We start from the raw sequence: 26,244 nt of genomic DNA, 5'->3' as shown, positions 1-26,244 counted from the left end.
TTGGCTAAGTAAACATTATCCTGGACAAACCACAGAATTAGTCTCCTGCAGGCGCTTTCATTTTTGACTACCTCAGCATTTTCTAAAAGCTTACTCATTTATCCAGTGTGTGTGTGGCGCACACCTGGTTTGTGCCAAGCAGTAGTGCTAGAGATATGGCAGAGCACAGCCACCTACAGTCTGCCCTTTGGGATTTGCCCTGCAATCCAGCCTTGGACTGAGGAAACCCTGACTCTGGTACTTTCTGGCTTGGATGAGAGTTGGGAAATACCCTTGTCTAGTTTGGGTCATCCAAGTTGGACTAGTCACTTTAAATGGCTTTGTTATTGAAAACATTGTATGCACCCAGGTTCCTGGAGACATAAAATGTGCTAGTAAAACTGTTCTCCTGTTAGCAAATGTTAATTTAATAATTACCGTGGATATAAAACACCACCCTAGGTAGACTTTAAGACAAGGACATGGGGTGTGCCTCCAGTGATGTGAGCTGTTTCTCTCAGTCCATTTGTGAAGTGCATGCGTGTGCTGCCTTAGGCTGTTCAGTATAGACTGAGAAAGTCAACATACGTCAGGACCTGCTTTCTGCAGTAAGAGTCATTACCTGCTCAAAATAAAAATATATAAATAAATAAATAAATGAATAAATAAATAGCTGCCCCCCCCCCCAAAAAAAACCCCAAGATGTGATATAATTGAAAGCTACTGACACCCTTCTTACCTGCCCAGGTTTGTAACTCGGGAGTCACATCTCTAGAGAGCATCCCTATCAGCTTCATTGGGTAAAAGCTGGATAGCAGGATGGCTTAAACCCGTGGCCATGAGCTTGCTAACATAGTGTACAGACATAGTAACAGACATTCTCCTTTACTGCCCACATTCCTCATATTCATAAATAGATAGGCTAAGAAGAATAAACCAATAGAAACTGATTTCCTTAAGGCAAAGAAAACGTAAAGTCAGATGTCCAGAGCAGGTAAGCAGGTGTAGGCAAGCCATGGGACAGTGAGGCCCACATGGAAAATTATTTCTCTGAGGAACAGTTGGTAAAGGAGAACATCGCACCAATTCAGGGGTGTCGCCCTAAACACATGGTCTTGCAAGTGCTTCCCACATCAGCCAGCATCAGCACCACCAGGAACCTTGCTAACCAATATTTGGTAAAGCAACCTATTGAAACAAATCCTCTGTGGAATTCTAACTAAAATTTAAAAATGGCTATTGTTCATGGAGACCAACAGAATACAGTTTCTAAGCCTTTGCTTATGACTGGGTCACGGCTCATTGTCTCCTATACCCCGGGTAGGTGCCTGGCTGGTTACTATGGTGATCCCATCATTGGGTCAGGAGACCACTGCCGCCCTTGCCCTTGTCCTGATGGTCCTGACAGTGGACGCCAGTTTGCCAGGAGCTGTTATCAAGACCCTGTCACGCTCCAGCTTGCATGTGTTTGCGATCCTGGGTACATTGGTAAGTCATGCACTTAAGAAGCAAAGAGTGAGGAGAAGAAGATGTGTCTTTGAGTTCATTGTTAGTAAGACAAAGATAAAGAAGAGCAAACCAGTTAAATTCACCTTTACATTCCTTCATTAAAACTTAAGGGACATAGGACGATCCTGCTCTTTACCTGGTAGGTAGCATGTGGGGGCAGAGTTGGTCTGTCCTTGGATGTGGAAGATAATGGAGTTAAAGCAACAGGATCTCTAACCTGACCTCTAGCAAGGGTCTGGAAGCTATGAGGACGCCCTGAGGTAGGCTAAAGAAAAGATCCTATGGAGAATTGCCAAGAACAGGAAGGGTCATAGCTGAACACGTTCTACCAGGTATACTCAGTTTTCTGTTAACATTTGGTGAAGTCAGCCATTTGTGTGTGTATGTGTGTGTGTGTGTGTGTGTGTGTGTGTGTGTGTGTTAGGGGAAAGGGGGCTCCTTTATTCTAGCCATAAAGCCACTGATCAACTGCCAGACAGGCTTATGCACAGCCCAAGAAACACTTCATGCATGCATGTAATTTTAGGGTTTCTTAGGAAACTGGCTCATCCCCGAGGAGTTCAATTTCCTGGCCACTCACAAAGGATCGCCAATTCTTCCTTTGTATCTGATGCTTGGGTTGGGATTTTAACACCCAGCCACACATGCATGATCTCATCTCTGTTTAGCTCCTGGCCTACTCCACCCATTATGACTAGAAGTGAAGGCTCTCCTGGCCGTTGTGCTGTAGCCTCTAAGGCTGCTGTGGCAGGGTCGGGGAGCACAGAATACTTTCCCCTCAGCAAGAAGCTGTTCCTCCTCATTGAGGTCACAGGCACTGGACTTGGTAAATTATGGATGAAAGTAATAAATCATTACATATATAAAATTATGGATGAAAGTAATAAATCCATTCCCCCAGGACTGCAATGCCACTGGACTAGTAAGCAGGCTTTTAGACGGGGTGAACTGAACATTTTGCTTGGTTATATTTTCCTATAGGCTCCAGATGTGATGCCTGTGCCTCTGGATTTTTTGGCAATCCCTCAGACTTTGGGGGTTCATGTCAGCCTTGTCAGTGTCACCACAACATTGACACTACTGATCCAGAAGCCTGTGACAAGGAGACCGGAAGATGCCTCAAGTGCCTGTACCACACAGAAGGGGACCACTGCCAGCTCTGTCAGCATGGCTACTACGGTGATGCTCTTCGACAAGACTGTAGAAGTAAGACGCCTATTCATTTAGCGTGCACACGACAGTGATTCCCACCCCACCCCCTCCTTCTCTTATCAGGGTTTTGTTGTTGGAGTACTTATTTCACCAGGAGAAATCCTTGTTCATTGAGGCAAAATTGCACATTCAACAAATGAAAGATGAGACTGATTTTTTTTTTTTTAATCTCTAAATCCTCATTCTTTGAGCGAGACAAGTCTCAAGGTGTGGCTCTGTGCCAGGGGAAATTGTGGCTGTCATCAAGATAAATGCCAGGCAATAGAGTGCGCGGTGATGTGTTCTTCCCACGAGCCTGCCGACTGGGTGGCTCTTAGAGACCTGAATTCCCACTGTGGGTGGCTTTACCTTTCTAATGTCATTGGTGGAATCCAGCCTCTCTCCTCTGGCAGAGACAGAAGTAACAGCAGTAAAAGCTTTTTTCCAGACCTTATTATCTCTGTCTTATCAGGAAATCAGTCAGGCTTTCTGCCTGCAAAGCCCACAGGCCTCTGTTTTTATTTATAAACGTGTGGAATGTTGGGGACTTGCAGGACTGGATTTTTTAAAGTCTTTTGAGCTTATAGGGTTTCTAGCTCCTGCTTCTGACATATGCTGTGGCTGCTTCCTGCTAGGAATTTGAAATCACTGGATGTCTCAGTTCCCACGGGTGTGTCTTTATAATTTTCAGTTAAATTTTAAAATTTTGAAATGACTCCTCCCCCTTTGAGTCTGTATATCACGGGAACACGCACGCAAGCAAAGTCAGCCATAGCTTGTGTGAACATGTCACCTGCCTGGGAAGCATCAGGTGCATGGTGTGTATCCTGAGAACTTCTAAAGGATGCGAATTTTAGTATTCTTTTACTTTTATTTTTTTTCTTGTATGACAACTTGGAGATTTGGAGAGGAGCTAACTCTGCATTCTGTGTCGTCACGAGAGTGACCATCGGATATAAATTTGATTCTGCTGTTCTGTTTCAGAGTGTGTCTGCAATTACCTGGGCACCGTGAAGGAGCACTGTAATGGCTCTGACTGCCATTGTGACAAAACCACTGGTCAGTGCTCGTGTCTCCCGAACGTGGTTGGGCAGCACTGTGATCGGTGTGCGCCCAACACCTGGCAGCTGGCTAGCGGGACTGGCTGCGGGCCATGCGATTGCAATGCTGCACATTCCTTTGGGCCAGCCTGCAATGAGGTGAGGGGCTGTGGTCGGGATGCCGCGGAGAGGCTCAGGGACAGCTAGCCCATCAGGTGACGCTGCCCCGTTTGGAGGAAGGCCAGAGTGTAGGTTGGCCATTAGTACCAACTTGTCCTTCTTAGCTGAGGCAATGCTCTTGGACACAGAGTCCTCATTTTAACCCATCGGTAGCATTTCAGTACAGTGTCCAGCTGTGGATGCAGACTCAAATGTCATTTCTTTCCCTTTTCTGGCCCCCAAATTAAATAGTTCTTAGTGTCGTTCAGCATGAAAGAAACTACAAAGCCATTCTCAGGACTGCTGACCCAGGCTAAAAGTGACACTTGCCCAGAGTTAGATAAGCCAGGGGTGGCCTAGGATTAATGTCGATATATGAAACTAAAAGTGAGGACGCACAGAGATCCTACTGTGTTAGAGACTATTCCAAGCCCCTTGTAAGAGAACAGCTAGGAGGTGCTGGTGCGGCGCCCTCTCCTGTCTACACCACAGGTGTCCAGGTTCCACCTCTGTCATGTAACTGGGTTGGGGCAAGTTACGACTGGCCTCTCCACAGACACCACCTGACAGGTCTGTATTTGGACTGCAGTTCACAGGGCAGTGCCAGTGCATGCCGGGCTTTGGAGGCCGAACCTGCAGCGAGTGCCAGGAGCTCTTCTGGGGAGACCCCGATGTGGAATGCCGAGGTGAGGCCGGGCGCCACGCTGATGCTTAGGTGGGATGGGTGAGAACAGGAGCCTTAGGTCCACAAGGGCGGCTGGTAAACGCTATAAAGTGCAGTCAAAATGACATCACAAGTTTGTGCTTTTGGCGGGGAAGGGGGGGTCAGAACTTCTAATCTAGCCTTGTGGATAAATGTGACTACTAAATAGAGGATGTCTCAATTCTTCAGCCCCGCACCAAGGAGAGGCATTGGTGTAGTCACACAAACAGGCAGGGACATGTGCACATTCTGTAGTAAGCACAGTCACTTTTTAAAGTGATTTTCAGCAAAGTAGAGCTATATGAGCCATGCCAGCTAATCAATCTTTTTATCTCAGACCGATGTACTGTGGGCGGCTTCCCTGATCATACATGTACAGATATGGCTCCTCAAGTAAGATCAGGCAATTACACAACCCAGGCAGACTCTGGCTACAGGGTGCTAATACAGTGTTCACACCAGTGAGACTAGGAGGTGGAGGGTGATACAGAGCCTTGAGTTAAGTGGATAGGGGTGGAGTTCCAAGTCTTTCTTTTCAATGGGATTCAAACCCAGACACTTATTTAGGCTGAGAGAAAGGGGACTTTTTTTCATAATCGAAACTTTCTGCTGGGTGTGGTGGCTCAGCCTGTAGATGCCCAATGCTTAGGAGTCTGAAGCAGAAAAAGCAGAAACTCTAGACCAGGCTGGTCAACATAACAAGAACTCACCTCAAAAAGCAAAAACAAATGGGCTGGAGAGATGGCTCAGGGGTTAAGAGCACTGACTGCTCTTCTGAAGGTCCTGAGTTCAAATCCCAGCAGCCACATGATGGCTCACAACCATCCGTATCTGATGCCCTCTTCTGGTATATCTGAAGACAGCTACAGTGTACTTACATATAATAAATAAATCTCTAAAAAAAAAAATGGATGGTGGTGGCAGCGCTCGCCTGTAATCCCAGCATTTGGGAGGGCAGAGGCAAGCGGACTTCTGAGTTCGAGACCAGCCTGGTCTACAGAGTGAGTTCCAGGACAGCCAGGGCTACACAGAGAAGCCCTGTCTCGAAACAAACCAAAAAAAACCCAAAAAAACAAAAAACAAAAAAAACCAAAAACAAAACCAGCCCAACGACTAAACCCCACGAGTCATAAGGATTGTTTAAAATACTGTTGCCTTCGCTTTGACCAGGCAACTGATTTTATAAGCTGCTTAAACTATCTCCCCTCCGCTTCCTCTCTGTTCTTTTCTATTTTTAAGCATACTTTGGGGGTAAATATTTCCTACGGTTTCTTACATGCTCCTTGGTATGTTTTTCTTATAGGTCCTTGTCTAAATCAAAATATAAGAATAGCCTTTTCCTCTCTTGGATACAATAACAAGAAGTAAGAGGTCTTCAATCTGTCACTAGCACATTCAGTATCTGACAGAAACTGGAGCTTTAGCTGCAGGAGAGGGAAATGATGACTGGGACCTGAACAAATCGCTTCTGCTCTGATTTTTCAGTGAGGCTTGCAGACATCTTAGGTCACGGTCCATGTCACACAGGGATGATGTTTATTACATCCATCAGTAAATGCATTTCCAGTGGTAGTTCTCTAATCCAGATGTGGTTTCCTAGTAAGGTTCGACTTTCTATTTCCATTATAGAAGGGCCTGAAAGTCGTAGGACCAGCCACTCTAACATGTCACCAGATGTGCCTGCCCTACCTGCTGTTCCCTCTGTATTTCCTTTTCCTCTTTAAGATAACCAGACTCATAAAGAAACTACCAAGGTCAGTATGCTGGGATGGTCCCAGTGTCTGCAGTGTAGCAAGAAGGCAGGCAAATGGAGTGACCCATGGCAGAGGGTGGGTTTACAGGGCCAGCTGCCTGATTTCAAGTCACCCAGAGCCTCTACATTAGGAGAATAGAGTCCTGGCTCTTCTGCCCCACCCCACATACACCTCTCGCTCAGTATGGTATCCATCCTTCTAGTTCTCTAGTTCTGCATTATTACGCATCTTATACATACATAGTTTTCAATATAATATACACAGAGTTTGCTTCTAAAGATTGAATCTCAGACCGTTCCACATTTTCACCCTTAGATTCCTATCCCTTCAGCCCAACATTAAAAAGGTTTTAGAGATTGGCAGGACCTGAATTTAGACATTCTATTTCTCCTCCATTCCTCCTAAACCGTACCATCATTCCAATCTCTGTTTCAGACAGAGGCTGGGAAGTTCCGTTTTCTAAAGTATTAAGGTGTAGGGTGAAAGTCCTTGACCTGCTTGTCCACATGGCAGCTTGGTTATAAACTGTCACACTTTCTTGAACATTAAGGTCTACATTGTCTGATGGCCTGGTTGCTGCTAGTACTTGGTGTCCAGGAACTGAAAAATCATGTTCTAAAGAGCATAGGCCCCATTCAGGCAGGCCTTTAAACAAGAATTTGTTGGTCCCCAAATGCTGTTGAGACTCTGTGAAAAATGCTCAGACTTTTCAAAACCCCCAAAGAGAAGATTGGAAGTTGCAGAGTTGGGAAAGGGGATTCATTGCTAGCCCTGGGGCTGTGTATGGCCTGGGTGGCAACAAGGCTGAGGGCAGGGACAGCTACAGAGTAAGACATAGCTCAGGGTTCTGTTCGTCCTGGAATGTTTGACCACGGGAGAACCCCAGAGGGCAGCAAGGACAAGAAGTATCATCGGAACTTAAAGACCACACTCTTCTGGAATCGTGTAATGAATCGCCAGAAATATTTTCAGTTGGAATGGTTTGTTGGAAGGCACAAATGCAGACTTTCTGCTGCCAAGAAACAGTATGCTTATAGAAGGACTAAGGTCATAACCAAGTAGTCTCCTTATGGGAAAAAATGTAGTTATGTGGAAGACAAATGCTCGGGGCCTCCAGCATACAGACGGTTGAATGTTGCTATTGTCCAGGCAGCGTGGGGCTCTTGGCCTATTGTGCCAAGTCTGAACAAGCCCACCACTGTGCTGGGATGGAAAGTCTCATAGACCCAGTGCTGAACCAGCTGGTTCAGTCTACAGCCTGAAGCTTTGTTCCGTGCCCTGCAGGGGTTGGGGTCACAGGAGGAATCTTTCTGTCCATTCATAGATGGCAGAGGGAAGACTGTGGTACCCGTGTAGGGCCACAGGCTCCCTGAAAAGACAGTGGCTTTCTACTCAGAAGAACTGTAACATCAAGGCATAGGTGAGGGTTTGGGGTGGTGGGCTGGGTGACTCTGGGCCTCAGCACTTGGCCTCCCATATGGGAAAACCCATTTCTCAATATCACAAGAAAAAAAGAATGGGGGAGAGAGAGAGAAAGAGAGAAAGAGAAAAGAAATGTCGTGCGTTCCTTGACTACATACATATTCATCTTTAGAATGCCTACATTCTTTTCTCAGGGTTGAAATTTCTTCCACAGTCAATCCCCTTCCTGCTCCCTCTACCCTTTTGAGATAGAAATTCATGTAGTCTAGGCTGGCCTTGAAGTCCCTATCCCCATGTTTTGACTTCCCAAGGGCTAGAGTCGTAGGCGTACACTGTCAAGTCTAGCCTATCGTCTTTTACTGTTATTTCTGTTGTGGCTCAGGAAATCAGACTGCATTGGAGCTTTTAGAGACGCGTGATTTCAGTTAACAAGAAGTCCTGTATAATCCTAATAACATTAATAGAATTTTCCCCTTGACAAAATAAGCCAGTTCAAGCCATATTAAAAGTATAAAAGCAGGTTTATTGGGGGCAGCTCTCTTGGTCGGGTTCACTGGTCTCAGAAGATGAGGCCAGGGAAATCACCATGCAGACTGGGGAGTGAGACAGAGATGACAGACAGAGACAGCACATGCAGAAATGATGAAAGTAGGGAAGGGAGTGGATCTGGGGTAGCTAGTGGGCCCTTTATCCACAGCACACATCTGGCACACCTAATGATGTAAGCAGTTGCTAGGTCCCTGAGAGCAGGCCAGTGGAGTTGGTTGTATGCTAACAGAGGTCCCGTGTTTGCAGCCTAACAAACATGTGACCCGCAGAGTGCAAGCTCTGCATTCATTTCCGGATAGGTTGTCATGGTTCCTTTGTGCTCCGGTTCCAGTCTTGATAGTCGGGACAGGCAGAACCTTACAAAGCCTAACATGCGAGCTCTAGTCTCCACTTACAAGTGTGTGGACCAGAGGCAGGATGGGCGCCGAATCCGTTATCCTTCAGCTTGCACTACAGAACTGAAGTTTTATTGCCAAGGTCAAAAAAGTGGAAGGGATAGGAATGTCAGAAAAATGTAAGCTGCATCTAAGAGGATGAAAGTATTAAGATTTCCTTGCTGTCGAAACAGTTTTTAATATTTGGGGGCTGCTATGGTACACATAAGTGAATGAAAAAAAAAAAAGAAAAGGAAAACGCATGACTGCTCCTAGGTGTGGTGGAGGAGAAAGTTCACTTCAGATAAAGGGGCGATCATAGCCAGAGGCAGGGATATCTGGGAGAGTCCATTGTGGTCATACCCCTGAGCCATGTTGGGAAGGGTAGAGAGAGGGAAACCAGGTTCCACAGCTAGGAGGTCAAAGGTCCAGAAGGGCCGATAACCAAGATGGCTGGGTTATATCGGGAAGAGCCTCTGGGTTATATGGGGAAAGGCAGCTCAGCCCCTGGGCTGGAGATTTCATGGTAGAACGTGGGGTATGCCAGACATATCCCGTAACAGGTAAGAACTGAAGAATGCTGGGAGAACCTGGAAGCCAGGTCCACTTTGATATGCTAAATGGGCACCTCAGCCATTTGTCCCAGATTTGAAACTTAATAATGAGGTCGGTGCATGTCTTTGTCTTAGTGGAGTCTGTTCAGGCCTCTGTCATGTGACTTCTGGATAGTAAACTCCCTTGGTGGTCATCGCTGTATTCCTGTCCTTTTAGTGAAATAGGAATTTTCATGCAAACTCTCAGCAAGCACAGGCTGGGTCATGGTAGGCAGTTAGAGTAGCAGATAAACCATGACCTGATTTTCACATTGCATCATTTCTGTGTTCAAAGTCAGATTTCAATTCCCAAATGCACAGGTGAACAGTCTTACTAGGTGTACAGTGGAAAGTGAGTAGGCTAGACCTGATGGTATACACTTGTAATCTTAGCTCTTAGGAGGTAAAGACATGAGCCTCAGGAATTCAAGGCCATTCTTCACTACAGGAGTTAACTAGCCTGGGCTCCTTGAGAACTTATCTCAAAAGGCTCTCCTGCTTTAAACCAGAAGCACTAAATGGGTTATTTCGGGGAAATGGGACACATAAATTTTCAGAGAAACTTTTTAGTAATGATCACTTTTTAGGTTTATTACACACATATTCTTAATCTTATGGATGCAACAAATAACCTGTGCAGATGAACAGATCTCAGGCTCAGAGGGTAAGTAGCTTGCCCAGAGCCAGCCTCTAAGGAGGGCAGAACCAGAGGCCAGGCCCAGGGCCCTCGTGCCTAGTGTTCCTGTTGGCAGCTGGCATTGAAAGAGAGGAAGTGACTGTCCTACCTAGAGGGCATGAACACCAGTCAGGTCATAGCATGCTGTGGAAAGGGCCTTAGGAAACAGTTTCAGCTTGAGTCAGGACGAGGTTTGATTTCCCCAGATAGAAGTCTTAATGCCAAGTTGGTGAGGGTGGACTCTGTTCAGTGGGCAGAGGAGGTCCAGAAGAGAAGGCTGTGAGGAAGCAGGAGCCTCACATCTGAGCAGCAGCTGTGTAGGTGAATTCCTATGGTGAATGCAGTTGGCTAGTGTTTCTTCTGGGGTTTAAAGGTATTGAAGTTGGTGCGATATTGTTTGTAGATTTACAAATGATTTAAAAATCAGGATGTTAAAAAACCCTTAGTGATAGAACAAAAGTATATTTAGAAATAATAGGAGAGTTGGGTTTTTGTTGTTGATGATGATATTTACTAGTTTTTGATATATATAATTAACATTTTGCTTTTTTTTTTTAATAACAGCAAGTTGGGTTACACACACACACACACACACACACACATACACACACCCTCAGAATTCTCAAATGTATGACAGATTACATCCTTTGGGCAGGTTTTATTCCCAGAACATTGAAACTTTAGCTATGACAGTAGCTACCTCGTCATAGAGTGACATCCACCACGCGTTCGCTTTTGGCACATTCTCAGCAGGTTCGTTTTTTTCTCCCCGTGATAGCAGAGAATGCTGTGGACGCAGTTGCCAGCTGACTAAAAACATAGTCAGCAGAGAACATGAAAGAGCAGGTCATCTAAAGTCTTTTGCAAAATCTGCGGAAAGCAAAAATTACTAGATGCCATTCTGTCTCATGGTACAAAATGATACTGGTTTTGTGGGCTGTGTGAGCATCTCTTCATACTCCTTCAGTAATGACAGGTATGCAGTGGATGTGCTTCCAGTGAAGACGTGCATCCATCTGTGTTTCCTTTGTGGCCCAGGCCTTTGTCAAAGGTGATGTAGTTGTTAACTTGTTGTGGACAAGGTCTGAATTAGCAGCAGATAACTGCGCAGTTTAAATTCTTCCATAGTCAAGACTGTGGGCCACTGTAGTCCTTCTAAGTGTGTTTAGAATTGTTTTGTCCCCTAGTATCACACAAGAGCAAGCAATAGTTAAAGTTATTTTAAGAGTCAGACTTACAAAGCAGGCATTTGAGCAATAACAGAGCCTACCTAGAAGTGTAAGGCTTATCCACTGCATGTCACTTAGAGGACCATATCTGCTTGTTCCTTACACATAGGCTTTTGTGGTCTGTTTGTTTTTTAAGAGCAGCCAGCTCACATGTATTATAGCTAAGACCCCCTGTGATTAGTTGACATGATACAGTCTATCTTTCATTCATCATCACCTTCGATGAATCCATCTTCAGATTTCTTTACATCATTCATCCTCTCCGAATAAAAGGATTCCCTCTCTCTGGTGTCCAGCTTGTCATAGAGTTTTCTGTACTCTTTGGGGCGGACACGAGTGTGTGCATGCATGTGGAAAGGGACAACCTTCATTGCCCTTCCTCAGGGGCGGTCCACCTTGTTGTTGGAGACAGGATTTCTCTTCCTGTTCACTTGAAAAGCTGACAGAGGCTTGGCCAGGGCTTTCCCTGACTTCTCTGGGTTGTCACTACACATTCCACTACAGTATCCCACCGTGAAAATGATTTAAAGTGAAGCTTGACCTTTGCTTTGACCTCTGTGACTTTAGTATGCTGCTTGCTGCCACCCCACCCCCACTGTGTAGCACTGGCTGGCCTGGAACTCAGATATCTGTCTGCTGGGATTAAAGGTCTGTACCACCACCACCACCACCAGCAGCAGCAGTGAGATCTCTTCTTAATCTTCAAAGGGAAGATAAGCTCACACTGACCCTAGGCCTGAGATGCTTTTTTTGAGGAACGTAGAGAACAAATAGTGCACATATCGTTCACAGCTTAAGTGACTTCTCCTTTGATAAATCATTGCCTTTCAAAAACAGGAACAACAAAGGAGTTCTTGCTAGAAAAGTTGGGACTGGGGATTGTTGGTTTAATTTTGAAATTCTAAAGTTTAGTTCTAAAACATGGGTATATCCAAGGAACATGTATTTTACAGTCCTGAAATTTACTAGAATATGTTAAACTTTAAATTTTTGAATAAGCTATTATTGGAAAATATACCAAAATAAAACCAAGACAAACACACACTCTCTTTCCGCCTTTATCCAGTGGAAATGTGATCAGGCACCTTGGAGCAGGAGACCACCAAACACAGGGACAGTAGGGACAAGGGAACTGACTGTGAAACTAGCTAGTAACAAGTTCTTGCAGGTGCTCTCGCCAGTACCTCAGAACTCTTGTTACAGATGTGGAAGCCCTGACTCCTTTCCAGGATTGGGTTTTTCCCCCTTTGTCCTAGCTTCCTTTCCTTGCCCTAGGACACAGGAGTTTGGGGAAAGACAAGGTTTATAGCCGCCACACATAATTGTTCTAACTGTGGTGCTGGGTTCCTTAACCTTGTTGTTAAAGGTGATAGACAGGAAGTGAGCAGCAGAAAGCACCATGAGGCAATGCCAATCAACCCGTCCAGCCTGCAAACACCGTCGTGGGTTACCTTGGAGATAAGCGGCTCTCAGTACTGCCAGCCCAACTGATTCTGGATGATACTGTAGGCAGAAGCATTTAGGTGGCAGATCTAGCTATTGATGTAAAAAGTGTTGGGTTTTGTGCTTTGTCACAGAGGCACTGCCACTTTAGCTGGCTATTTCTCATACTGATAGGCGTACCGATGTGTGAAATGCCTCTTGAATGCTTACACATGATGTTAGGAGCTCACTGGGTAAAGGCTGTTGAACTCATGAGGACAAGTTGATTTTTTTCCTTGGTACCATGTGGGAAAATGGCCTTGGACAGCTGTGCCTATGCCCTGGGAGTCCATGCTCTGCGTAGGGAAACGAAGGCATGTGTGTCTTACTTTCGCACCTTTACCCAGAGCGGGCTTAAGGCCAGGGATGCATGTACAGACCCTTTGTTGTTCAAACTCTACAAACTCTGGGAAAAGGCAAGTATTGATGGAAAGATGATGTGGTTCTCGCCTGTGGTTCAGACTTCTAAGCCAGGGTGAGAGGCATATGTATTATAAGCAGTGTCAGTCAGCTGTTGGCCAGAAATGCTAGGTTTCCCCTGTGCCAGGCAGGATTTCAACTTTTGCCATTTGGCTCTGGGTGAGGAACCAACTACATTGAATCAGTCATAGAAAACGGACCCAGTCGTTTCCCAGACCCCCTGGGGTCACTTCTGATGTTTTCGTCAGTCTCTTGCTCATACTGTGAGGGGATTTGATCACAATGGCAGATAAGTGGGAGCTTTTAAACCAGGGATCCTAAATTCTTCATATTTCCCTGAATTTGGTTTTCTGTTATCTTACCAAGCACATGGCACTTTGCTTTGTGAGCAGGTGGGTTTGATTAGTTAGGTGCTGCTGGTCCTTTAGGGTCTATCTTCTGGCAAAGGGTTCACTTCAGGACACAGCCGGAATCATCTAGGCTGCCGTTTGGAGGAAGAGGTGGGATGGAGGCCAGGATAGGCTCTGGAGGTGCAGAATACTAAATCATGTCCTTGCTGTGAGACTCTGAGCAGGTCATATAATGCCTCTACCTTGGTTTCCATTTCAGAGAAATAGTGATGTGATAACCATGTTGCCTAGACACAGGGATTGTGTGAAGGTTGAATGGTGTTATATACATTGTTATGCATATCCAATGCTTGTCACAAAGTAAGTGGTTTGGCAGGCTTATCTACTGACTTTTTAAATTACCATTACTCATAAGAAAGGGACAACAGGTTAAGTCATGCATGCTAGGGCAAGCCACTTTTAGGCTCTAACAGTGATTGGGGATTTTAAATGCCAGATTTTGTCACTGAAGCTTGTAATGTCATCAGGCAACTAGCATTTCTGATTCCCTTCCAGCCTGTGACTGCGATCCCAGAGGCATTGAGACACCACAGTGTGACCAGTCCACAGGCCAATGTGTCTGTGTGGAGGGTGTTGAGGGTCCTCGCTGTGACAAGTGCACCAGAGGGTACTCAGGGGTCTTCCCTGACTGCACACCCTGCCACCAGTGCTTTGCTCTCTGGGATGTGATCATTGGTGAGCTGACCAACAGGACCCACAAACTCCTGGAGAAAGCCAAGGCTTTGAAAATCAGTGGTGTGATTGGTCCCTACCGAGAGACCGTGGACTCTGTGGAGAAGAAAGTCAATGAGATCAAGGACATCCTGGCCCAGAGCCCAGCAGCAGAACCCCTGAAAAACATTGGCATTCTCTTCGAGGAGGCAGAGTAAGTAGTTAATGAGTCAAAAATTACTCACTAAGGCTTTTCAATTTTTGAATAGCAAAGATTTCCTGGAGAGGTACTTCTGCTAGGTTTTCTAGTCTGTTACATAGGCCCTGGGGCCCTACTTTATCAGCAGCATTTTCTGTGAGCGGGGTAGATTGTGAGGCTCAGTACTCCACTCTGCTCTGCTGCAGCAGGACTGGACTTGAGGCAGGAGGTCTGCAGAGTCTGAGCTTTGCCATGTGTGGGGCTCAGAACTTGGGTGGCACACTGATTCCTGCCTCTCTCTTGCCACTGCCCTACAGTGTAATGCAAGGACAACACACTTAGAGATAAATTACGAACCTCAGTTGTCATTTTAAGTATTGCTACTTACTAGGGAACTCCCATCACCACAAATATAACCCTCATTCCCAAATTATTTTTCTGTTCGGCTGTTGTCTCATGAAAGGCATCATTGATAACATGATGAAATGTCTGTTCAGAACAGCCTCTTCATTGGGCCTTCTGTGGATATTCATTTCTTTGATTTAATACTGTTTATTTTGTCCAGTTAAAGCACTTGAAAGTACATCAAGTCCTACGTTTGCTCCCCAATACAGTAAAAATATTAAATGTATATTAACAATTGTTGATTTGTACATGGGTAGGCATGTGCCTGCTATGGTGTATACTTACTGGAGGTCAGGACAACTTGTGAAAGTCTTTTCTGTCTACTGTGGGGGTTCTAGGGATCAAACCCAGGTCATCTTCAGGCTTAGAAGCAAATAGCTTTTTACCTCCTGACCATTCTCACCGGCTCTAGATACATGATAATTTTATTATGTTTGTTTGTTTCACTGTTTTGAAGACAGGATTACTTTGTGTAGACCAGGCTGGCCTCAAACCCAAGAAATCCGCTTGCCTCTGCTTCCCAAGTACTGGGATTAAAGGCATGTGCCACCAATTAAAAGTATTAATTGCAATACTTTTGAGATCTGAAAAGAAATGAGAGCCATTAATAAAAGTGAAACTCAGGAAAAAAATTATTACCAGGAAAGTCATTGCATATATTCAGTTCTACAAAATCCCATAACCCTTTTTAGTGCCTGTTCTCTGTGTTGGGTCGTTCATGTACCCTCTCAACTTAAGGAGCATTAAATGCATGTATGTATGTATGCATATATGTATGTATGCCTGTCGGGGGCTTATTGGGCTTGCATCTGCCTACATTGAGAGACGGTTGCCTACACTCATCCTTGTTCATTTTATATCAGAGGCTTAAACTACTTCTCTTCCTCCCACACACAAAAGAGCTGAGGGCTCACTGGTATTTTTCTTCAAAGTATTTGAAGGTGTTAGCTTCAATTGTCTCTTAATGGGAAGAAAACTGAAACACAGAGGATTATAACTGAGCTAGTCTGAAGATGGAGGGTGAGAGATTGTGCTAGTGGAAAACCTACAAGTAAGACTGACAGTTTGGGCCAAATTTAGATAAAGTTACTTTTCTTTTTACAGGAAATTAACCAAAGATGTCACAGAAAAGATGGCTCAAGTAGAAGTGAAATTATCTGATACAGCTTCACGGAGTAACAGCACAGCTGGAGAGCTAGATGCACTGCAGGCGGAAGCAGCGAGCCTTGACAAGACCGTGAAAGAGCTGGCAGAACAGCTGGAATTTATTAAAAACTCCGACATTCAGGGTGAGAACTCTTTGTACAGAAATCTCAAACCTGGATAATAAATGACCTTGTGTCTACCCTCATAATACTTTCTAAAAACAAAAAAGGTGTTCTAACAGTTTTAAATCTTTACTAATTGAGTTTTTGGCACAAATGGGGCCCAAAGTTCTTGGTTTTCCAGTATAAGACCTGGAGACAAAACATGGTAGAGGCCCTACTGCGTTAAAATGTGATCTGTTACCCAGTTTAACTCCCTGGCCTTTCCTTAGACTCTGTGACTACTAAAATACTGTTTAATCTGCGAGTCTCTTCACATTTGAGATTACTGCTTACTTAGTAACTCAAAAATAATTACTATCACAGGCTGTATGATAACCTCTCCTAAAAGCAAAGGTGACATCCATTAATGACAAAATTCTGCATTATTCATTTTGTTTTAGTAAGTCCCTATAGCTAAAATGTACTGTGTTCTTTATGTGTGTAATAATTGTTTGAATGGACCCAAGCAGATAGAAACAGTCACCTGGACATCTCCAGGCTGCCTGCCGCCAGGATTGAGATATTTGCCTAAATATAGAAACTGTGTGTGCAATGAGTGCATGATGGCTTGACTTCTTTCACACCAGTGTTTGACCATGTGCTGATGGGACATAAGAGATTCACTGTTCACTAAAGTGAAACTCTGCTTCCCCCACATTTTTTTCTTGAATCCTAAAGCCTTACAGTATAAATCAGGGCCATAACATACCAAATATGGGCACTGTTTGGTGAGGAACCAGGGACAAGGAGATTAACTGTAAGCAATTTCATTCCCTGTCCTAGGTGCCTTGGATAGTATCACCAAGTATTTCCAGATCTCTCTTGAGGCAGAAAAGAGGGTGAATGCTTCCACCACAGACCCCAACAGCACTGTGGAGCAGTCAGCCCTCACCCGAGACAGGGTAGAAGACCTGATGTTGGAGCGAGAGTCTCAGTTCAAGGAGCAGCAGGAGGAACAGGCACGCCTTCTGGATGAACTGGCCGGCAAACTGCAGAGTCTAGACCTATCAGCTGCAGCAGAGATGGTGAGGCTGAGTCTGGTCTCATTAACTTGTGGTTTCTTTAGGAGACAAAGAAAACAAAAGCCTTCCGCCCTTACATAAGCCTATAGGGGAGACTCCAGTGCTCAAGGTGCTGGACTGCACTGTGGTTTAGCCGTGGTCAAGGCATGGGGAACAGAGGATGTGCTTCCCTGCTGCTCCTGCCTCAGCTGTCCTCTGTGCGGCCACTCCCCATCTGTATTTGCTGAAGGACTTCTTATTGAAACTAGATCCTTTTTAGAGTGTGACCTTAAAAAAACAAAACAAAAAACAAAAACAAAACAAAAAAACCAACTTGTTTGTTCCGCTGTGAACTGCAACATCCAAGTGGAAGAATTCAAAGTTGTTCAGGGATAGAAAGCTTTTCCATTGGTATTTGCTAAAATGTTCCTTTGTTCCAGTAATATTACCTGGTAAAGATTAAGGTCTGAGCTGGCCTAAAAAGCAGATTAATTTCTTAGAAGCTTTTAAAAAGTAACTCTGGAGCCAGATGAAGTTGAGTAGTGAGTTTAATGAAAATCAGGCAGAAGGCCAAAAGGAAGCCAAGCCAGGTTTTTCCTGAAGTTTCCTTATTCTTTTTCATGGGAGAAACTGAGACAACTGAGATATATTTTTTATATATACACCAACGTTATCTTCTAGTTTTTCCCAGCCCAGACAGGAATCTTTAAGAGTCAGGTGGAAAGCCCACAAAGACACTCATTTTACGGCCCTGGGCCCTAGGCCCAAGGTAGCTTGGATAGTTGTACCAAGTACTTCCAGGTTTCTATCAGGGCATGAGGGTGAATGGCTCCACCACAGACCCCAACAGCACCGCAGAGCAGCAGAACCTACTCCCTTGTAGCAAGCTGAGCTGCTTCTCACTTAAGAACCCAGATGTACTAGAGACAGGGAAAACTTGCCATTCTGTACCTGCCACCATCCCTCTTGCCCCCATGTCTGCAGTCAGAAGCAGACAAAGTGTGTCACCTATCCTGTATTGTGATCAGTTTTTTGGACACATGCAAAGTTTGGAGTTTGGTATTATCTTCTGTATTCAACAGAGTGGAAGTTAAGTGTGGATGGTAAATGGGCGTGGAGAGGTGGCTTTGGCCTACAGATGAAACCCTCTCTGCAGGCTTTTCTCTAAGACATAGCTTCTTGGTTTTTCTGTTTTTGCCTTAATCATCCCATGATAATTTCTGTGGGTTCTTGACTGCCATTTTCTTGTGAAGAGATTTTTCCTTGTGTTCTTCAGTACTTCCTGTTCTTCACTAAGAAAAGCTCAGCCGTGCTGGCTTTCTATCCCTGTTCATGTCTGTCGAAACAAAGCAGATCTAGTGTGCTGCCAGCGAGTTTTTAGAAAACACTCCTAAGACTGTAAGTTCGAGCCTTGAGTGGGACTCATATTCTGCCATAAAAAATAGAATACAATTATTCTAAAGTGCTCTTTGGCTATAAGCCAGATCACTATTGTATATTTAGGATATTTAGGATTATAGGACTTTACAACTATTCCCGCCCAAGAGTTCACAGTATCTCTACTAAAAACACTGTATCTTTAAAATGATACTTTTCTGTTTGGGGGTATTCTGGTAACTGCTTTCCATTGCAGTAAATCCTGCTTGTCTTCAGTACAGTTTCCATAAAGTGCCAAATATAACTTAGTTCCTACACAACCCTTTCTGTATTGTACAGCATGCCTGTCATTTCCCTGTTTACATCTGTATGCCATAGCCACGTGGTATGATCTTTAAGAAGTTTCTGGTAAGGAAAGAGGACTGCGTGCTAGCTGGATGGGGTGGTTGAGTTCATAAAACTGTCTTACTTTCCCATCTGAAAAGTTCTAGCACTTTCTTTACTCAAATCCTACCCTCCAGCTTCCCTGCCTGCACTAAATTCTCAGCTTTTCTCACTACATCTTCTCTACTGAGGATGCAAGCTATGTCCAAGTTACATGCCAGACAGCAGACCGTATTCACCAGAGCTCCTGGTGCTGAGTCTAGTCAGGACTCTCACACTGGCAGGCAGAACTTGATAAAGCAGATAATGCTATCCTTCTGCATCTGGGTAGATGGTATGGAGTCTAAAGTCAGTGGGAGCAAGCTGGATGGTCCATGCATCTCCAAACACTTACCCTGTCCACCTTTGTTCTCGCGGACACCCAGCCATTCTGTTGCTGACTTACCTCGAACCCTTGGCTTATTGCAGACCTGCGGGACGCCTCCAGGGGCTGACTGTTCTGAGAGTGAATGTGGTGGCCCCAACTGCAGAACTGACGAAGGAGAGAAGAAGTGTGGGGGGCCTGGCTGTGGTGGTCTGGTCACTGTGGCCCATAGTGCTTGGCAGAAAGCCATGGATTTTGACCGTGATGTCCTGAGTGCCCTGGCTGAAGTAGAACAGCTCTCCAAAATGGTAAGTCAGTGGATGGCCTCAGGTTTCGTTTATTGGCCTGCAGTTGTAGGGAAGATCTGAAAAGGAGTTATTCCCCATGCTGACTAAATTCACTGACTAGTGTAAAAGCTGATGTTTCTATGTAGTCAAAAAGGTGATGAGGTTTTTAATCACTTAGTCAGACTAGGAATTTGCTTTCTCTTGGGAATGGCATAGGTGTTAGGAAAAAGCAGCATAAATCCTAGATTAACAATATGAGAGAACATGTAATTATTATACTGCACAAAATTGAGCACTGTTCTAAAGTGGCATTCTTCTTAGACCACCAGGTGTTTTAGAGCCACAAACAGCTTTGAAAACATTTCCAATGCTAGCCCTAAGAATATTGAACAGGAATGTGCACACTGGGTGCTTAAGTCTACATAAAAGCATAATTTTAACAGATGCATTTATTTCTAAGTTTGTTGCATTAGACTGTCTGACCTGCTTTAGAGAGCAAGCTGGTTCTGTAAATGGCTTATTCTCCATGTTTAGGTCTCTGAAGCAAAGGTGAGAGCAGATGAGGCCAAGCAGAGCGCTCAGGATGTCCTGCTGAAGACAAATGCTACCAAGGAGAAGGTGGGCAAGAGCAACGAGGACCTGAGGAACCTCATCAAGCAGATCAGAGACTTCCTGACTGGTCAGTAGTCCTTAGTGCTTCTTCTACTTCCAGACATTTGTTCCTGTGAGATTCTCTTTGAGAGGCAAGAATTTCTAAGTTGTAGGAAATTTTCTGGCAAGAAAAACGGGAAATATTCAAACTGAACTTGTAGGTGCATGTCTGCAAACCTAGTACTTGAAAGGTAGAACAGGAAAATCAGCATTGGTGATAAAGACTAGAGGGGACCCAGCCTAAGGGGAAAAATGTGTAGCACATGTGTGTGTACAAAAGGTGCCCAGAGATGCCAGAAGGGATGTCAGATCTGCTGGAGCTGGAGCTGCAGGCATTTGTAAGCTGACCAGCTAAATGCTGAGCTCCAAACTCTGGCCCTCTGATAGGGCAGGAAGTTGAGATGCTAAGCCCTCTCTGTAGCCCTTCTTCTTGAAGTAAATGTTGAGAATTACCTTCCAGATGTCCTGCAGGCACTGCCATACCTACTGGGGCTCCTAAGCAGGTTATCCAGAAGTCAAAACATTTACTCTGAAAACTGAATTACAATTTCTATCTTAAGACCTTGAAGGAGTTGTTACTTTGGCAATGCCCCCAAGGCTTTGTCATCTATGTTCAGAACCTAGCAGTTAGCATCTTCTGTGGAGAAATCTCTAGAATCTGGCTCAGATTTTCAGTTTTGATTATAGTGCACATACTGTCAACATGGATATTACTGGTGCAAGACACAGAAAACTCCCAACTGAATTAGAATTAAGAATTTATATCATATAACAAGTCCAAAAATAGTGTAACTTCATGGGTCTGGGACTGCCTTGCTTTGCCTCTCCTCTTCTGCCAATGTCAAGCCTATCAGCCTAAGCTGTAGTCTGATGTGCTAACAGTGGCCGGAGAGGGAAGAGGACCCCTCCCTTTTGCTCCAGGCTTTTAGGAGGCCTTTAGGCATTGCCAGGCATCTCGGGCCAGGACTTAGTCATGGTCCATACACAGATGCCTCTGAAAGTGGAATGTGCCTATAAAAATTGGCAGACTAATGATGATTTAGTGATTTTCAGATAGATGTTCTGTTAACAGAAAGTAGAAATGACTAATAAAAACTGTTTTCCAATGACAGCTGGAAACAAATGTGAAGCCATGACTTTAACTATACATTTCCCCCTGTTTAAGTGTTCTTGGGTCCATATTTATGTTCTTAGTAAAAAAAAAAAAAAAAAAAAAAATTGAAAACACCTTAAAGAGATCTACCTCTGAAGTTTGCTGATGATACACTGTCTTGGCTCTTACTGCATTCAATCCCTTCTAGAATTCTCATAACTGGTAAGGAATATTGATACTTTTTTCCTTTTTGAGATAGGGTTTCTATGCAGTCCTAGTTATCCACATTCATTTTGTAGACCAGGATAGCCTTGGCCTGGAACAAAGTGAATACCAACCTCATTAAGTGTAAAGGTTTTTGTTCCCTTGCAGCCCTAGCTCTAAACGCTGGGCGCCCTCAGAACCGCGTGGTTCCCCAGCTTCCATGATCTCTCCAGCCTACAGCAAACTCTACTGGCACCACTTCCCCTTGTGAGGGGCCTGTCTCTAAATAGCAAGAGTATGTCTCTCGAAGTGGCAGGCACTTGGAATGCAGCTGAGTGAACCAACTCTATGGTGTTTTGGTGTCTGTTTTTCACAGAGGATAGCGCTGATCTAGACAGTATTGAAGCAGTTGCTAATGAAGTACTGAAAATGGAAATGCCTAGCACGCCACAGCAGTTACAGAACCTAACAGAAGACATCCGGGAACGAGTTGAAACCCTTTCTCAAGTAGAGGTTATTCTGCAGCAGAGTGCAGCTGACATTGCCAGAGCTGAGCTATTGCTTGAAGAAGCTAAGAGAGCAAGGTATCTGAGTATACACACTGACAATCCAGGGGTGAGGGGTGGGTGCTAGCTGCTGTAACTAGCATACTGTAAAAGGGACTTCTTTAACAAGGGGTCTTTCAGGTGGATATATGCTTTCAAAGAAAATGCTGTTTTTCCAATGGAAAAATGGTTTCATGTTAAAAGCAGTGTTTGTTCTTCTGCTCAGCAAAAGTGCAACAGATGTTAAAGTCACTGCAGACATGGTGAAGGAAGCATTAGAAGAAGCAGAAAAGGCCCAGGTTGCAGCAGAGAAGGCGATTAAACAAGCTGATGAGGATATTCAAGGAACCCAAAACCTGCTAACATCGGTAAGGTGCTCAGGCTGGGCCGTCTGGGGGAAAACATCGATTCCCATAACACTGACAATTACTTTAACACTGCAAACTATCCTTTTAAATAAATCAGAACTGTTTCTCTTAGCACCAGTGTTTTTCCCTCCTTTAAAGTGAAAGTGTTTCAGAAATTAAGCACTATTGCTTAAACAATTTTATTATTAATTTCAATTATTCACACCTTTTCTCCTAAGTTAATGGTACACATAAGAGGCTGAGAATCTTTGATTTACAAATTTTGGCCTGTGCCTCTGCCAATATCGGCTTTGATAAATGTTTTGCTATTCAGTTGGTTTTGTGGACACACCTATCCTTGAAGCTCACTTCTAAGGGAAACTAAGACAGTGTTTGTCCTTCCCAGGAGACCAACTATAGACACTTAGCAGTTGCCCAGGTGACTTGGTATTTCTAGGATCCAGAGTCTTCCCATCTTCAGTTAATCCCCCTTCACTACCAGAGTCTTAACACCGAGCTGATAAGACTATCTAAAAGAAGACTGAAGTTGCCAGTTTACTTTTCCACATAATTTGGAAATCTTCCTCACAGCTGGCACATGTGTGAATGTTGTTTAACTAAACACTGCTGAGATCAGCAGTGTTTAGTTAAAGAACTAAAGTGTGATGCAGAGGAACTGAAGCTGGCTACGTCATCTCAGCCAGCGCTTCTCAACCTTCCTAATGCTGAGACCCTTTAATACGGTTCGTGACCCTGAACCATATAATTATTTTGTTGCTATTTCATAACTAATTTTGCTACTGTTATGAAAATACCTGATATGCAACCCACAGGTGTAGAACCACTCCTCAAAGCTGTCCTAACTCTGTCAGTGCTTCTGATCTAGTGCAGACTAGTATAGGAGCCTCTCCTCCCCTGAACTTGTACTAAGAGTCTGGATGATTAATATTATACCTTTAGATTGAGTCTGAAACAGCAGCTTCCGAGGAAACCCTGACCAACGCCTCCCAGCGCATCAGCAAGCTTGAGAGGAATGTGGAAGAGCTTAAGCGAAAAGCTGCCCAGAACTCTGGGGAGGCAGACTATATTGAAAAAGTAGTATATTCTGTAAAACAGAATGCAGATGATGTTAAGAAGGTAAGTAACTCTTTGTAACTTCATAGCTAAGTTGATAAATAGGTAAATAGTTTTTCTTTACCTTCCTTGACATTAGTAAGATACAAATAGCCCAATGACCTATTTTAAAACAGAAGTCTTTTGGATAAATGAATAAAGAATGGATTATGAGATAAAACTGTAAACATAGGCCCTGAGATTTCAACTTGGATATGCGTTTACAAAAATGAATTATATCTGGGGTGGTACTTTAAAAGCATAACACTAGACTGGTATTTCTGTACCGTAGGTTCAGAGAGAGCTCTTTTTGACATAGCAGTTAACCACCCAGCTGAGAATAATTTAAAGACAGGATTAGGAGTCTTTTACAGAGTAGCTAGTAGGAAATCAAATCACTGACTTTTTTCTCTCATTGAAAGGTGCTGTATTTAGCCAATTTATGTTTTACACACACATTTCATTTCGAAATTTACTTCCAAACACAGCTTTTTAAACTTGAAAGTGAAGTCAGGATTGTTAAATCTGTCATATAACCTAATTCTGATTTCTTCCTATTGAAAAACTTTGAAAAAAAAAAGTTTAAGTTATTATTGCTTCCCAGTATTACATAAAAATAATTTCTGCACATCTAAGAAAAACTACTTGCCAGGTCAGACCACTGTTTCCCAATCCTGCTTCTCTAGTCTGAAGGTACAAACTTCCCAGATAGTCTCCTATGGCACTGAAAAACATGACACTACTGAAAAATCTCAAAGGTCTCGGAGTGAATTTTCACTATCAGTTTGTACCTATTGTTTCTAACCCCATGTTCTCTATTTGGAGGGGAGGGGGGTGTTGTTGACCAGGCTGGCCTCAAACTCGGGTCTCCCTCCCGCTACTCCAGAGTGCCCACATGTAAGTGTGTGCGCGCCACAGCCAGCCTCTTTATGTACATGCTACAGTGGCAGACTTGTAATCCCTAATTTTCCTTGCATTGTTTTTAAAATGTACAACTTAATATGAAGCCCAAGTACTTTGATATTCCTTAATCTAAGATGTTTGTCTGAAAAAAGAACTGTCTTCCATCTAAGGCTCTTAAATGTAATCACTGACATGCCAGTGTCACCTTTCTGTCTTCAATTGGACCTGCAGACTCTAGATGGCGAGCTTGATGAAAAGTATAAGAAAGTAGAAAGCTTAATTGCCCAAAAAACTGGAGAGTCAGCAGATGCCAGGAGGAAAGCTGAGCTGCTACAAAATGAAGCAAAAACACTCTTGGCTCAAGCCAACAGCAAACTGCAGCTGTTGGAAGGTGGGTCTTTTCTTCTCACTTACAGTTTGTTTATAAAGGTAAAGGCTTTTTAGCGGTCTTACTTTAAGATCATATGCTATAAGCAGTTCATACTTAACCTTACTTTATCTCCACAGACTTAGAAAGGAAATATGAGGACAATCAAAAATACTTAGAAGACAAAGCTCAAGAACTGGTGCGACTGGAGGGTGAGGTCCGCTCCCTCCTTAAGGACATAAGTGAGAAAGTCGCCGTTTACAGCACCTGCTTGTAACGGAGGGAGAGAGGGGCTGTAGAGCCCTCAGTGACCAAAGTACACCACACGCACAAACTGAGGCAGTCATCTACAAATAACTCATCATCTATTTAATGTTTTTAACCACCTACTTTTGTATGGAGTTAAATAAAATACATTGGTTTTGTATAAACATATTATGTTTCTTTTATTAAATTTACTTTCTCTATGAAGATGGACTTGTGAAGCACTTTAGACAACACTAATTTGTATTATGTGTATGAACAAGCTAATACTACTCACCCATTTGTTAGGTCAACATCTATCTTCCAAAACTATATTCCTTTAAAATCCCCCAGTGGGCATCCTTGGTAGAAGTTAAGCAGGAAGGATATAGGGTTGCCTATGCCTATTTATTGGTTGCTCCACCATCTCTTAAGAATCCTAGCTTCCACATTTCACCATCTAGAACAGGGCCAGGATTACTGATGGGCAGAATCTTGGTGACTTAGGCCAGGGTAGGGAAACTGTTCATGCCAATGGAGCAAAGCTACTCCAGCATACGACTCACACTCTTAGCTATTATATTCTGGGTAACTTCAAGATCAGATATTCTGAACAAGTACCTAGCCCAGAGCATAATGAAGATCACCTCCATGTAACTGCTAGGTTTTTCAATGATACACTAAATGAGTGAGAACAGCCTGGCCTTTTTACATATTCTTAGACACCCCCAAGCTCCAATATTCAATACCGGTGTAAAATATTCTGGTCAGGGATAAAGGTTATATAAACAGCTATAATTAAAACAAGGCAACTTCTAATCTAAAGCAATTATTTCTCCCTTTTACCTAGGTAAGGATCTGAGTAAATACCAAAACCACCATAGTTTGCTATGTCTGGCTCACCTATTTAAAAAAAAAATGCAAAGATACTCTACTCCCACGCCTTTCCCACAGAAGCCCTTCCCTTTATACACTACACTCAGCGACCAGGATTGTCCCTAAGCTCCTTGCATGTGCTTGTATTCTCATACTGAATGAGAACCCTTCAGTTGGACAACTGGTGTTTTTGTGCAGCTACATAACTAAGAGATTATAAAATTATGTTTTACTATTTCCAAATTACAAATTTCTCGGCGAAGAGGGGCACTCGTTATTTAATTTAACCATCACCCAACCTAAAGTTGACATTTTAGATTTAAAAAATACAGTCTTCACTTCCACTAATACATCAGCACTACAGCACCAAGTCTGTTAAATGCAAACTGTGAACAACCACTCCTCCTCCAAAAAAACCCATAAAGGTACTGCAAAGT

General features: G+C 43.7%; 1 protein-coding gene across 1 annotated transcript in view; it reads left to right on the top strand.

Annotated features, from left to right (window-relative positions):
• Lamb1 (laminin subunit beta 1) overlaps nt 1-25,121 on the top strand; it is a 63,133-nt gene extending 38,012 nt beyond the window's left edge. Inside the window, exons 20-33 of the mRNA XM_052185999.1 lie at nt 1,304-1,467; nt 2,470-2,694; nt 3,664-3,878; nt 4,468-4,564; nt 13,986-14,355; nt 15,850-16,034; nt 16,836-17,077; nt 19,283-19,486; nt 20,000-20,144; nt 21,790-21,997; nt 22,185-22,326; nt 23,266-23,442; nt 24,553-24,712; nt 24,829-25,121. Coding sequence (XP_052041959.1) covers nt 1,304-1,467; nt 2,470-2,694; nt 3,664-3,878; nt 4,468-4,564; nt 13,986-14,355; nt 15,850-16,034; nt 16,836-17,077; nt 19,283-19,486; nt 20,000-20,144; nt 21,790-21,997; nt 22,185-22,326; nt 23,266-23,442; nt 24,553-24,712; nt 24,829-24,965 — 2,671 coding nt within the window. The 3' untranslated portion in view covers nt 24,966-25,121. The remainder of the gene's footprint in view (nt 1-1,303; nt 1,468-2,469; nt 2,695-3,663; nt 3,879-4,467; nt 4,565-13,985; nt 14,356-15,849; nt 16,035-16,835; nt 17,078-19,282; nt 19,487-19,999; nt 20,145-21,789; nt 21,998-22,184; nt 22,327-23,265; nt 23,443-24,552; nt 24,713-24,828) is intronic.
• Nucleotides 25,122-26,244: the final 1,123 nt, after the last annotated feature.

Source organism: Apodemus sylvaticus, chromosome 6 (genome assembly GCF_947179515.1).
Source record: "Apodemus sylvaticus chromosome 6, mApoSyl1.1, whole genome shotgun sequence".
In the NCBI taxonomy this organism is placed as follows: Eukaryota; Metazoa; Chordata; class Mammalia; order Rodentia; family Muridae; genus Apodemus; species Apodemus sylvaticus.
This window is presented reverse-complemented; position numbering and strand designations above follow the sequence as displayed.